The sequence below is a fragment of the Dermochelys coriacea genome, chromosome 3 (genome assembly GCF_009764565.3).
Source record: "Dermochelys coriacea isolate rDerCor1 chromosome 3, rDerCor1.pri.v4, whole genome shotgun sequence".
NCBI lineage: Eukaryota > Metazoa > Chordata > Testudines > Dermochelyidae > Dermochelys > Dermochelys coriacea.
Window position 1 is genome coordinate 45,359,645 of NC_050070.1, and position 14,193 is coordinate 45,373,837.

Genomic DNA, 14,193 nt, shown 5'->3' on the forward strand with positions numbered 1-14,193 from the left:
TTGTTTCTAGTGGGGTGCCATAGCAATTAGTCCCAGGCCTGATGCTATTCAACATTTTCATCAATGATCTGGAAGCATAAAATCATAGTTGATAGCAGATGATGCAGAGATTGGTGGAGTGGTACCATAATGATGGCAGGGCATTTATACAGAGCAATCTGGATCACTTGGTAAATTGGGCCCATTCAAACAAAATGTCTTAATACAAAGTTATACATCTAGGAAGATGAAAAGTAGGTCATGCCTACAGATTGAAGGATTGTATCTTGGATAGCAGTGGGTCTGAAAAAGATCTGCATGTCCCAGTGGACAAACAAATCAACATGAGCTCCCCATGTAATGTTATGGGAGAAAGGGCTACATGCGATTGGGCCCAGTTTTGGTGTACACATTTTAAAAAGAATATTGAAAAATTAGAGAAGGTGCAGAAAAGAACCACAAAAGTGATTTGAGGGCTGGAGAAAATGCCGTACAGCAAGAGCTTAAAGATCTAAATCTGTTTAGCTTATCAAAAAGATGAAGAGGTGATTTGATTGCATAAATACCTTCACAGGGAGAAAATACCGAGTACTAACATACTCTTTAGTCTAGCAGAAAAAGGCATAACAAGAACCAGAGGCTGGAAGCAGAAACCAGACAAATTCAAATTGGAAGTTAAGCACAAATTTTTAACATTGGGACACACTACCAAGAGAAATGGTGGATTCTCCATCTCTTGATGTCTACAAGTCAAGAGTGGATGCTTTTCTGGATGATCTGCATTAGTCAAGCGCAGGTTATTGGGCTCAATATAGGGGTAGTTGGGTGAAATTGTGTGTCCTGTGTAATCCAGGAGGTCAGACTAGGTGATATAATGGTCCTTTTTTTGCCTGAAATGCTATGAATTTATGAATCGCATGGGCATAAGGATCTGCCTTCCTGGATCCAGTTGCAGGATTGAGACTCAAATAAGGAAATGTCTTTCTTACTTCAGGAGCAGCATATAGACATTACTCATTATTTGGAAATAAATTGTACACATGATGGGTCCTGATAAGATCTCATTACAGGTTATTTTAATTAACGGTGGTAACTGGCTGAGAAGTTCTGTTGCTTATTGTCCATTAAGTCTCTTTATTAATTGAAGTAATGAATGTAAATAATGAAGTAATGTTTTATTTCTTTTTTTAGATTATAATCTATGGGGATTTGCCAAAAAATAAAGAAAATGTAGTATATTTATCAAATCATCAGTGTACAGGTTTGTATCGCATTTGTTTGCATTTTTTTTTTTTACTGAAAGGTAGAAAAACAGAATTTTAAAGCTGTTGGGCATGCCATTTAAACAGAAATATTTCAGATTTTCCTCTGTATAATCTTAAAGTATAGATAGTAAATATGTTTTAGCTAAATCTTTGTAGTATTTTTGTAATCTGTATTTTTTAAAAACAACCTTAGCAACAAAGTAGGAGATTTTTTTTAACAGAAAGTCATAAACTGACCTTGAAAATGTGTATTATAGCCACTTATTTCTTAAATTAGTTTCTTAAAAGGAGGGTGTCACAGATTGTTAACTCAGATTATTACCTAATGTGACAAATATAATCTCCACATCAGAACCTGTGCTTTAAATTTCTGTTGGTGTTTCTGGACCTGAACCTGCAAAGTGTCTTTGCATATGATCCTATTCAGCACTGCGTGCAGCTAATGTGAGGCACTTGGCACCTTGCAAGGTTCAGCCCTATCTGAATTACCACAAAATGTAAGTCATAACATTTAAACTCTAAAACCAAGATCCTCCCTAAACGGAGGGGATGAGGAGGCAGCTAAATGCAACAAGAAAAAGTCCTGAAATTATTTCCTCTCTCAAGCACCTTTCAGGATCAGGTCCTGAGTACCTTAACTTCCATTGACTTCAGTGAAGGCACTCAGCACCTTAGAGGAGTAAGTCTTTTAGTCCAATCTGCTATGCATTATAAGGTAACTTGGTTCAGCTCTGCTCATCCAAGTTTCCTTATATCTGGATTTCTCTACAGGGAAGAGAGATACCACCTATAACTCAAGGATCAAGGTTCAGTTACCTCCCTGCTAAACATTTGATTGGGTCTGTGCACCTCCTCAAACAAAGGTTGTCGGAGTGAGAAATCCCACTGAAAACTACAGCTAAGAATTGGTACCTACAAACTTATGTGCTTTATGGCCCATTAGTTTTAGCTTTCCTCAGAGTATTTAGGTGTACAGTAGGCTGATATGTGGGGGTGTTGGTATTTGATTTATTTGGTGCTGCTTGGTACAGGGGTGAACTGACAGTATTGCATTTTATTTTTGTAACTTTAAAGGATTGGCTGGGTGCTTAGACCTTGTGTATGAGAGCTTTTTATTTATTCTAAATTAACTGAAAAGAAATGTATCCATGAAGCTGTCTACAGCATAGTATCTGGGCAATGATCAACAGTAATGATTCTGTACCTAACTTGTTGATCATTGTCAACTCTGGAAGAGTCTCACCCATCATTTAAATTATATAGCACCCCTTAAATGCCCCCATTAGGCAAAAGCGCAGGAGAAAACAATCTTGCACTGTGCCCTGAAGATCAATGGAATCTGGCTTTGGCAACCTAGGGAGAGCAGCAAGTTCCAGAGCTAAAGGCCCTCCACTGGAGTGATGCCACTGTATTTCTTTTGATTGATTTGACAAAGTCTGTTCTTGCTTTAGATAAGTGTTTTGCGGTATTCATCATTGGTCTTTGCAGCTGATCTAAAGAGCAGCAATGAAGGACTCCAAAGGAGAAATCCATGGTGTCCTCAGAGGTAGGGGGTCATAAAGAAGAAAAAATTAAATGGCAAGGAAGTGAGGGACTCTCTCAAGCTTGAGTAGGGACGTACAAAGTAGGGGACCTTCCAGCCTTGGAGGAGAGGAAAATATATTTTTCATACATGGTAGAGAAAACTAGTAACCTAAAACAAAATTTCCTGATAAATTCAGTGCACCTGATGGCTCTTTGTACAAGCAAATTGCAGAGGTACATGCCTAAATGCCACAAATTGGACTTTCAGTTGATCAATGAAACTGGAAAACAGGCAAGGCCCCTTTAAAATATATTAACTGTAATGTTTAACATATTAAAATAAGATGATTGTTATCAAATGTCTGCTTTCCATATTGTGGGACATGTAAGAAGTTGCCAATATGGAAATGGATTCTGATGCAAGGTTTTTCAGAAAGTAGTAATTTGTGTATGCACATGGCCTATACACAAAATGTGTGTTATGTAAGGTTATTGCAAGCAACATGCCTAATGCAAATCTTCAACAACAAAGAAACAAAAAGTTAAGTAACAATACATACCATCTGTTCCTCCACCCAAAAAGATATACCTCACCGCTAGCTAAATCACTGTATACAACAGATAATGAATCTCAACCTTAATTCTGCCCCATTATGAATGCTCCTCTTTCAGTGACCACTTTCTGAAACCTCCACTACAGTTATCTTCATAAAGACCAGATACCTCCCACTCTTACTTCTACACAGCTTTGGGAATCCACGTGAACTCAAACTTTATAGAATTTAAGTCAATGTGGCTACTTGCATGCACAAAGTTATACTTGTGCAAGATCAGCCCCTTAATCTTTTCAGGTAATTGATGACAAAATTTCAAGTGTCAACAAGTTTTTGGATCTAGAACTAATTTTTTTTTTCTTGTTAAAGATGTAGTGAAGTGCTGTCCATGCATGGGAAATGACTGCCTGTGAAGGAGTACTGCAGAAAAGAATCTGGGGGTTATAGTGGATCACAGACTAAATAGGAGTCAACACTGTAATACTGTTATTTTAAAAAATATATAGATATAGATATTCTGGGATGTATTAGCAGAAGCATTGTAAGCAGAACACAAGAAGTAATTCTTTCACTCTATTAAGCACTAATAAGGCCTCAACTGGAGTACTGTGTCCAGTTGTAGACACCACACTTCAGGAAAGATAACGGACAAATTGGAGAAAGTCCAGAGAAGAGCAACAAAAAAGATTGAAGGTCTAGAAAACATGACCCAAGGGGAAAGATTAAAAAAAATTGGGTTTAATCTGGAGAAGCAAGGACTGCGGCGCGGGGACATGATAACAATGTTACGGTACATAAGATTGTAAAGAGCAGGATGATAAATTGTTCTCCTTATCCACTGAGGATAGGACGAAAAGTAATGGACTTAAATTCCAACAAGGGAGATTTAGGTTAGATACTAGGAAAAAATTACTTAGGGGGGTTGTGGAATCTTTGTCATTGGAGATTTTTAAGAACAGGTTAGACAGACACCTGTCAGAGACGGTCTAGACAAAACTTAGTCCTGCCTCACTGTATGGGAATGGTCTAGATGATTTATCAAGGTTCTTTCCAGTCCTACATTTCTATGATTCTATGAAACTAAAAAACAAACAAAAACCCAACACCCATCTCTTGGAATGAAATATTTAAAGTTATGAATGAACAGGAGTAATTAATGTGTCAGGAAAAGTTGACAAGGAAGTAGCAAATAATTTATGATTCTGGGAAGATTTCTTAGTATTGCCATTGAAAAATATCAGTTATCTTGAGTGTTTACTACATGAGTGTTTTTTCCTCTCATGAGATTTCTGTTATGAACATCAGAAGCATAATTACTGTTTCAGAAGCACTTTAGTACTATCCTATGTACAAAATGTTTTTTTGTTTCCTCAGGAATATTTGAGGCCTAGTTTGACTAAAGAGTTCTGGGTTTTTGTCTTTGCAGTTGACTGGATTGTTGCAGACATGTTGGCAATCAGACAGAATGCTCTTGGACATGTCCGATACGTTTTGAAAGATGGGTTAAAATGGCTTCCCTTGTATGGGTGGTATTTTTCTCAGGTAACTCCCGTTTGGTTGGTTGGTTTTTTCCTACTGTTTGCACATGTAGCGTAAAATTTATTATCTTCTTTACTGTGTATTTCTAATATTACTTGTCCAAAAGGAGTAGCAATAAGTCAAAATTTTCTTGGTGTGCCTTTATTTTAACAAGAAAATTACTTGGTCTCATTCAGAAGTGTATACATTTGAACATTTATCTAACATTGATGTAAAAAACAGCTGTTTATCAGAAGATCGATTCAGCTTTAACTAATATTTCTAATTAATAAAATACTGTGTTTTAGAGTAATATCAGAATTAAAATCCTGGGGCAAAATTTAGAGGTGGTGTCTAACTTGGGATCCTTTACACTTGTTCTCCTTTTCAGATATTTACATATGTGTGCTTGTCAATGTGTAAGAGCCTGATTCTCCTTTCATACTTCTGTAAATTGGGGGTAATTTCATTGAAGACAATGGAGTAATACTGATGTAAAACCAGTAAGAGAGGAGAACTGGGAGAATATTCTCTCAATCATTTTATCAAGGGAGGTTGAAGTTTGCCTTCATGCTATTGCCACTACAGAGTCAGAGTCATTTTAACCTGCAGGTGTCATGAGATCTGCACAGATCTCATTACACCAATAACGGACTAGTGCTTCTGCATAATTGTCTAGGCCAACCTCTCCCGCATGACAGCATGGCTCCTTTAGTACAGTAGAATCTCAGAGTTACAAACACTTTGGGAACAGAAGTTGTTCGTAACTCTGAAATGTGCATAACTCTGAACAAAACGTTATATTTGTTCTTTCAAAAGTTTACAACTGAATATTGACTCAATACAGCATTGAACTTTACTATGCAGAAGAAAAATGCTGCTTTTAACCATCTTAATTTAAATGAAAAAGCACAGAAACAGTTTCCTTACCTTGTCAAATCTTTTTTTAAACATTCCCTTTATTTTTTTTTAAGTAGTTTATGTTTAATACAATACTGCACTGTATTTGCTCTTTTTGGTCTCTGCTGCTGCCTGACTGCGTACTTCCAGTTCCAAATGAGGCATGTGGTTCACTGATCATTTCATAACTCTGGTCATAACTGAGGTTGAACTGCAACTACTGCCACTGGCTGGCATCTCCATAGCTTTGAAGTAGTAGTTGTAGAGATGGTTTACTCAAATACAGTGCTGCTTGGAGCAAGCATCAGTTCTCAAACACCCTTTGGATATGGATGGGAGCATGCCAGAGAAGGTATCTGCTTCTTTGCTCCACTCAACTCAATACGCACAGAGCCCAAATCCTGTGGTGCTCCAGTGAAGGGGCTTCTTTTGGGTTCTGAGAACAGGGAAGAATGTGCTGTGGAGACAGTGACCCTTCCTTCTGTGTTCCCTCTCCTACCCACTTAAGCCCCCAAACCAAAGTGACAGTTTCTGATGCTCTTTTATTTCTCCTCTGCCGTGCAGAGTGCAAGGAGAGACTATGATCTGTGGAAAGAGCACTATTGTTGCCCTTGCATATAGTCACTATGTCTCTGGTGGTCTAATTCTGCTTTTATTATAATGCTAACAATTCAGGTTCTCTAGTGCATCCACTATAACTAGGTGTCCAAAGTTATTTTTGTTATTTTCCAAAATCTTGCAATGGCTCACTGGAATATTCTGTGTTCAACTTCCTGACTACTATACTGACTTTTAATAGATTGTTCCTCTGGAAGTTAGTGTAAATGTAGGCTACACTTTTATACAGAATGTTGTTATTAACTTAAACCTGTGTAGTTTTGTGTGCCCCACAACATTTTTCATACTATTAAAGACATTAAACAGAGACAGATATATTACTAATCCAGGGACACAAATGGAAGACTGTTTACAGACACTAGTGTCGGGTGTGTATTAAAGAAAATGTGTTTAAATTACTGAAAAGGGATACACCAGGCCTGTAGTGCAAGCTAATAGGTATATTTATTGTCTTTATCACACCAAACACTGCAAAAACATAAAACACTTCCTCCTCTTCCTGTTGATGCTCTGTCAGTGATGTCACTCACACTCCACTAAAATTTTCCAGTGATATGTACTTACGGAATACTCATGGAATTTATATTCCCTACCTCAGGTAAACATCCTGTTTGGAATGTACACATATTTTGGCTACTCAGTTGTGCAGAATTCAGGCGCTAAGGAAACATATTTGTAAACATAGTTCATTGTTGATCTAGAAACATGTTTTAAAGTACAGAGAGGAAAAAATTGAAAATATAGACAGTGTGCTTATGGACCTCCAGAAATCTGTTTTGAGACATACACATATATTTTGATATTATTTAAAAGCAAATACAGTAGAAATTCAATATAAATTAGGAAACTGGATCTATAGATGACTGCATAACTAACAAATACCTTTTTTTAAATATGTATTTCTAATGGTAACAAACAAAGAAGCTCCTTACATTCATCTGCTATGGCACAGGATTGTTCTGTTAGCAAAAAATATAATATCTGTGTATCTAAAGTTGGCCTTAGTATTTTTTTGTGGGTCTGCAGAACAGTTTCTGCCCAGTCCTTCTCCACTAAAATGCTGGATAAAAAGTCAGCAGAGAATTTTGGGAAAAATTTAGCAAAAAATATTATATACTCTTTTTCTATGCTTCCTTCTAGTCCCCTACTAACCATCACTGCTTGTCTGGGTAAGTAGCCATGCCTCAACTGGCTATTAGCCTGTGGTGGTTTTGTGATTCCCTTTTGAGGTGGAGTGACAGAACAAATAATGAGCAATTAATGCGCCATTGAATTTATGCTTGCTTTTGATGCTTTTTTTTGGAGATCAATATGCTAAGTGTGGCTCTCACTCTTCAAACAGAATATCACTTCTAATACTATGTGGGTTTCTGCAACCCACAAAGCTCATTGGGCAAGTCCATCCTCAGTTTAGCCAGTGTCTAAAAAGATGGACAAATTATATAAATATTTACCCCTAGAGGATTTTTCAGACTCTTTGGTAGTAGAAGCTGCTGTTCAGAGACCTAAGGGTGGATTAGTACACTCTATTTCCTCAGATAAAAAATAGAAAGAAAATGAATGTATTGGGAAGAAAAGTCTTCTCATCTTCCACATTAAGTTAAATTCCATGATTACTAAGCCACAGTGCGCTAATAATGCCGTCTTTGAAAGAAAATGTCAGTGTTTACTGACTTGCGCCTGAATGAATAGAGGAAACATGCTATCATAACAGAAGGTCTCCAAGTAGTATGACATGCCTTGATAGCATCTATTGACTTCAGATGCAACAACTAGAGCTGTAGCTACTATGATTTCTATCAGAAGGTGTGCTTGGCTTAAATTTTTGGGACTGCCTCTAGAGAGCTAAAGTGGAGGATCTTCCTTTTAAAGGAGGAGGACCATTGGGAACCAGCACTGATGAGTTTCTGTAAAAGATGGAAAATAGATACACTGCCAGTTAGTTGGGCATCTATCAACAGCACAAGAAAAGGCCATAAGTACTAGGTTTTAAATACCAAAGACAACACTACCCTTGATTGTCTTCTTACCTTATTCAAAGGAGACAGTAATATCACCAGCAATAGCCTCTTTGGCAGTTTTGTAAACTAAAGAAAAAGAGCTTCAAACTGAGATAAAGAGGCAACCAGGCATCTTGAGTAGCTATGTTATTGGGCAGTATGTCAACTTTGTGACCTAAGACCCGAGAGCTCTGATCCAGTCTTAATCCAGGTTCACTCCCCTCCGTTTGAAGACTGGCTATATCATTTTTTTCCACTGTTGGACTTTTATAACCATGGATAAGGATACGATTTTTTTACGGAGCTCACAGAAGTCACAGAATCCATGACTTCCAGCGACTTCCGTGAATTCAGCCGGGAGCTGCAGGGTCCCCCGTAGCTCCCGGCCCCCATGGGAGGCAGGAGCTCCTGGCCACTGCGGGGGGGACCACGCCATAAGTTCAACCAGAGCTGGGAGCAGGCCCCTGCAGCTGCCCAGCCTCTGCAGGCAGTGTGCCAATCCCGCAGCTGAGCTCCCCATTTTGTCATAGATATTCTTAATAAAAGTAACTAGGTCAAAGGCTTCCATGATTTTTTTTTTAATGCCTCTGATCTGCCCCTGACTTTTACTAAAAATAGCCATGACAAAAACTTAGCCTTACCTATGGACAAGTGTATTTTAGAGATTGTCCACAGAAGATATTCAATACAATTAAAAAAAAAATCCATCCTTCCAATCATACTCTCCTTCCCTCTCACAGGAACCTGTTGAGATCAGAGATTCTACCTCTCCTCAGAACATGAGGAGATAATATGTACTGCACCCAATAGAACCTGCATCACTCAATCCTTGAGATAAACTCTTTTTTTTTTTTTTAAGTATCATCATCTAATTTAAAATAAACCTGCACACTTATATAACAGTAAAACTGAATAAAATAATAGTGTCTTACACTGACATAATACCAATCACTTGAGGGCCACAAAAGGCTTTGTAAATATGAGTCATATCAGTATCACAATCCTGCTGTGAAGTAGATGGTCCTCATGCTCCAGAACTTCCACTGGTTGCCTAGAGGGGTCAGGAAGGAATTTTTTCTCCAGTACACAATTGGCTAGGTGTAGTCTAAGTTGATTTATTTAGCCTTCCTCTTAAGCAGAGACTGGCCAGAGCAGGAGACAGGATAACAAATGGTTTGGACTAGTGTTCTGAAGTGGTACAGAGAATCCTTTTTCTATATGTTGGACTGGTGTGTCTTGCTCGCATGCTCAGGGTTATAACAGGTTGTCATAATTCAGGTTGGGAAGCAACTTCCCCATGTCAGATTGGCTGGGACCCTGAGGGTTTGGTGGTTGGTTGTGGGGTTTTGTTTTTTGTTTTGGTTTGGTTTGGTTTTTTTGGCCTTCCTTTGAAGCAGTGGGCATGGTTCATATGTTGGGATCATCTGGGCATCTCTCAACTAATCAAGTCCCTGCTATTGCAGAAGTCTTGGGTATTCATGGCACTTTGGTCTCTCACAATCTCTCCTTTTGACACAAAATAAAAGGTGGAAGCCTTTGCCTTATATTAAACCTCAAGAAGTTCAATACTTTCATCAAGACATCTTGTTTCTGTATGCTATCCTAGCCTCTGTCATACCCTCACTTTGAAAGATTGGCTTGCAGCTTGTGATTTTCCATTAAGCATTTCCATATTTCCTCTTGTCCTTATTGGAAATACCATAGTTTCTTAGTGGGAGAGGACTACTTCCAATACAGGTTCCTTCCATTTGGACTTTATGCTGCCTGAATAGTATTCTCAAAATGTCTATCGGCAGTGGCAGCTCACCTAAGAAGAGACGGAATTCTCGTATACCCTTATTTGGAGGATTGACTAAGTGTCGTTAAAGGAACATCTTTTTAATGCTGTCCTCTGCACATGTACTCTCTTCAGAAATATGGTTTCATGATAAACCCTAAGAAGTCACTCTAACAAATCAGTTAGCAAATCTTATCTCTGTTAGATTCTGAGATAAGCAGAGTGCTTCTTCCTCAAGAGAGGTTCCTGAATGTAAAATCAGCAGTAGAAACTTGGCACTCTCAAAGGGTAATGTTCTATCTCAAGTTTATGGGACTCTTAACTTCAACAACATATGGATGTCTCAAAATAAGAACTTCAGAACGCTCGCTGTCAGCAACGTATAGACAAAGAGCGACAGATGAATCAAAAGCTTTCCATTCCAAAGAAAGTGCTAATATCTCTAGATTAGCAAGCTCAACCTTATGATGCCCTCAAAGGGGTATCGTTCAGTCATCTTCTATCCGTAACAGTTACTGCATGTGCATCCAACATAGAATAGTATGCTCACTGCTGCAGGTTCGCAGTCCAGGGACATTGGAATCCCCCCAAAGACAACATTACATTAAATTACATTAAAACCTTCTAGATCTCAGAGCAATTTGTTGGGCATTTAAAAACATTCTAACCTCACATCCATCACAAAGTTGTTCAGGTGCTTATGGACAGCATCTCTAATATTATATATATGAAGAATCAGGAAGGTGCCCATTCTTAATTTTGCAGTGAGGCAATGGAAGTGGTGCCCTCTCCACAACATGTGGCTATGCATCTAACAGGGAAAAACAGCAATCTGGAAGACCAGCTAAGCAGAATCATGATAGCCACCTGTGAGTGGTCACTGAAAACTTTAGTGATACAGGAAATCTTCACGTGCTAGGGACACCCATAGACAGACTTCTTCACAATGAAAGAAAATGCAAAATGGCAGAAGTTTTGTTCGGGAGCAGAGACAGACAGACGCATTCAATTTCAGATGTGTTCCTCATGCCTTTCCTCCTGTTATGTCTAATAACAGAGTGTTATGGGGGACATGAAGATAATTTTATAAAGATAAAGCGCCTATTTGTTCACAGGTTTACTACACATCTCAGAAGGGATGTACAAAAAGTTGCCTGTCATTCCAGTTTTGCTTACTCAACAGGATAGTTGTCTGCCAATCAGACACACACTCTGTTCACCTTATTTAGTTTTCTAATGGAACTGAATTTATTGCCTATCTTGTTCCATTTCTGTTCAGGATATATTAGTGAGCTCTGGAAAACATTACATTTTAAAATAGAAAAGGTTCACAATTTGGGCAGAGGATGATGATAATGATCCCATCTCACAGCCTCAATCTAATGTATACTGAGTACTTCCTCCAGCTCAAAATAGCAGACCTATCATTCTCTTCGATTTAAGGTTCATTTATTAGCCTTATCCGCCTTCCATTCTCTCAATGATAATAAATTGTTGTTTGCTTATAAGACAATATTTACCATCCTATTGAAAATCCATCATCCTCTTGGGACCTTAATGTAGTTTTCATATATTTAATGAAACCTCTATTTGAGACTATAAGAGAATGTTCTTTACTTATGTGTTTAAATCTCTCAAAGATTTTTATTGAAAAAAATCAATGCAAGTAGTCTATTACAGTACTTAGAAAAAGCAGTAAATATGCAGCAATGATGAAAAGATGATTTGGTAAGATAACATTTTAATTTTGAGCATGCATGAATATAAATATTGTTATTTATAACAATGAGGAATTTATTTTTAAGAGGCAAATTTTATTTATATCCTCTTTTATCTTTTTTGCTTTAGTTGTGTTTCTCTCTTTTCAAACTTAATAGTGCAATCAGTCTCTCAGTTTTAAAATGTTAATAGTAATATGTCTGGGACAAATTATAAAACTAATCTTTTCCAGGAAATGGTTTAGTTTTTCATAAGGTTTTCCAGTGAAAATGCTACTGTTGTAAAGAATCTTTTGCCTTCTAAAACAAGTAGTTAGTTTCATTTATCTGAGTATCATCAGTAGCTAGTGTTCTCTTTGCAATTACCAAACTTTCTTTTGTTTGTGAAAGTGTATAATAGTGTGATATGATCAGTGTTGCTCGTTACTACATACGTACATACATGTATCTACAATATGATACCTATTGCATGCGTCTTCAATATTTGTCTTGTGTTGCTATTTACAGCATGACATCCAGATTTGAAAATTCTGATCTGCAAATACTTATGCAAATGAATAACTTTACTCATGTGAGCAGTCCCACTAATCTCAGTGGTACTACTTGCATTAATAAAGTTACTTCTTTGTGTGTATTTGTAGGAATAGACCATCGTGTCAGTTCCAGTATTGACTTCTGATTCAGTAACATTATTAAATGAGACAGGTCAGGTGCTTTCTAATTATTTGTGTGGACATTGTGATCTGCATGTATAACATTTCTCCTTATATGTAACTGTGTTGAAGAGTATGTATTGCTTATGCAAATGTAAAACAGTGTGTCTTTCATCCGGAGAGAGAATGTTCTTTACTATGCAGGCTGCTAATTTTATCTCAATAGATGTTTCTAATGACCTGTCACCATACTATCTAAAAAAATTTTGTATCCAAATTCAAACATTTGTTTTTTCATCAAATGTAGTATGTGATTAAATACTAAATACTTTTCATTTTGAAATGTTTATGTCCTAGCATGGAGGAATCTATGTAAAACGAAGTGCCAAATTTAATGAAAAGGAAATGAGAAACAAGTTGCAGGCCCAGGTGAAAGCTGAGACTCCAGTAAGGTTACACTTTTTTCTCTTTATTTTATTATTATTTTTAAATAATCAATCTTTGTACTGGAAATGACTGCATCAGAGAAATTAGAAATAACTAATATTTGTAAATTACAAAACAAGCAATCATGTGCATGTTTTCTTTATGTATTTTCACTGATTATTCTTGATAATTAAGACTTCTAGTTAGTCACTGCAAGCTTTGTTTATAAAGACTCTAAAGTCTATATTACATAGGAAAAATTAAGTGAGTCAAATTTTTCTTCGCCAGTAAACCTTAGAGCTACCATTACAGCAGCTGAATTTCTTTCCAGAAACTGCCAATTTCACTGTTCCCTATATTTTAAAATAGCATCTTGCTTACTGTAGTAATGCCTGTCAGACTGATTTTTTTTTAACTGTATATCAAATTAGTTTGGTCTTTTGAAAGTCAAGAAACATTCTTACAAAATGTTTAATTAATCAGCTGTCAGGATGATTAATCATTTTTAATGTAAGTGACATTTTAAAACTGAATAACTTAGTCTGCTACAGGGAAAATCTCTTGATAATTTTCTATTTGAAGAACAACTGTTACTGCCAAGTGACTTTTCTCATGACTCCCTCTATGGTCCGTGGTTCAGTGGTTGGAATCACTATGCTTTCATTTGTATTAGTTATTGTACATTAATATATTGTGTTTCCCCCCCTTGTTGACTTTGTGCATTATAACCCAGTTGGTAACACTTGAGATATCTCAGTTGATCAGCTATGCTTTAAATTATATGAAAAAGGAATTCTACAAAAAGTGGAAACATGGACAAATTGCTAAGGATGAGTACAAAAGAATAGCACAAGCATGTAGGGACAAAATCAGAAAGGCTAAGGCACAAAGTGGGTTACACCTACCAAGGGACATAGAAGGCATTAAGAAGAGGTTCTATAAGTACAGTAGGAGCAAGAGAAAGACAAAAGAAAGTGTAGGTCCTCTACTTAGCGGGGAAGGAGAACTAATGATGGATGACATCAAGAAGTATGAGGTGTTTAATGCCTGTTTTGCTTCAGTCTTCACTAAAATGGTTAATTTTGTCCAGATACTTAACACAATTAACATTAACAACATGGGGAAAGGACCATAATCCAGAATAGGGAATGTACAGGTTAAAGAATATTTAGATAAATTAAGCCTGGTCTACACTTAAAAGTTAGGTCAACATAGCTGCATCCAATTAGGAATCTGAAAAATCTACACCCCTGACCGAGGT

At 37.1% G+C, this 14,193-nt stretch overlaps 1 protein-coding gene across 1 annotated transcript in view; it reads left to right on the forward strand.

Moving 5' to 3' along the window:
- The window catches only part of AGPAT5 (1-acylglycerol-3-phosphate O-acyltransferase 5), a 122,150-nt gene that overhangs the window by 35,404 nt on the left and 72,553 nt on the right, over window positions 1–14,193 (forward strand). Inside the window, exons 2-4 of the mRNA XM_038397122.2 lie at window positions 1,171–1,240; window positions 4,749–4,864; window positions 12,864–12,953. Of these exons, the coding sequence (XP_038253050.1) occupies window positions 1,171–1,240; window positions 4,749–4,864; window positions 12,864–12,953 (276 nt within the window). The remainder of the gene's footprint in view (window positions 1–1,170; window positions 1,241–4,748; window positions 4,865–12,863; window positions 12,954–14,193) is intronic.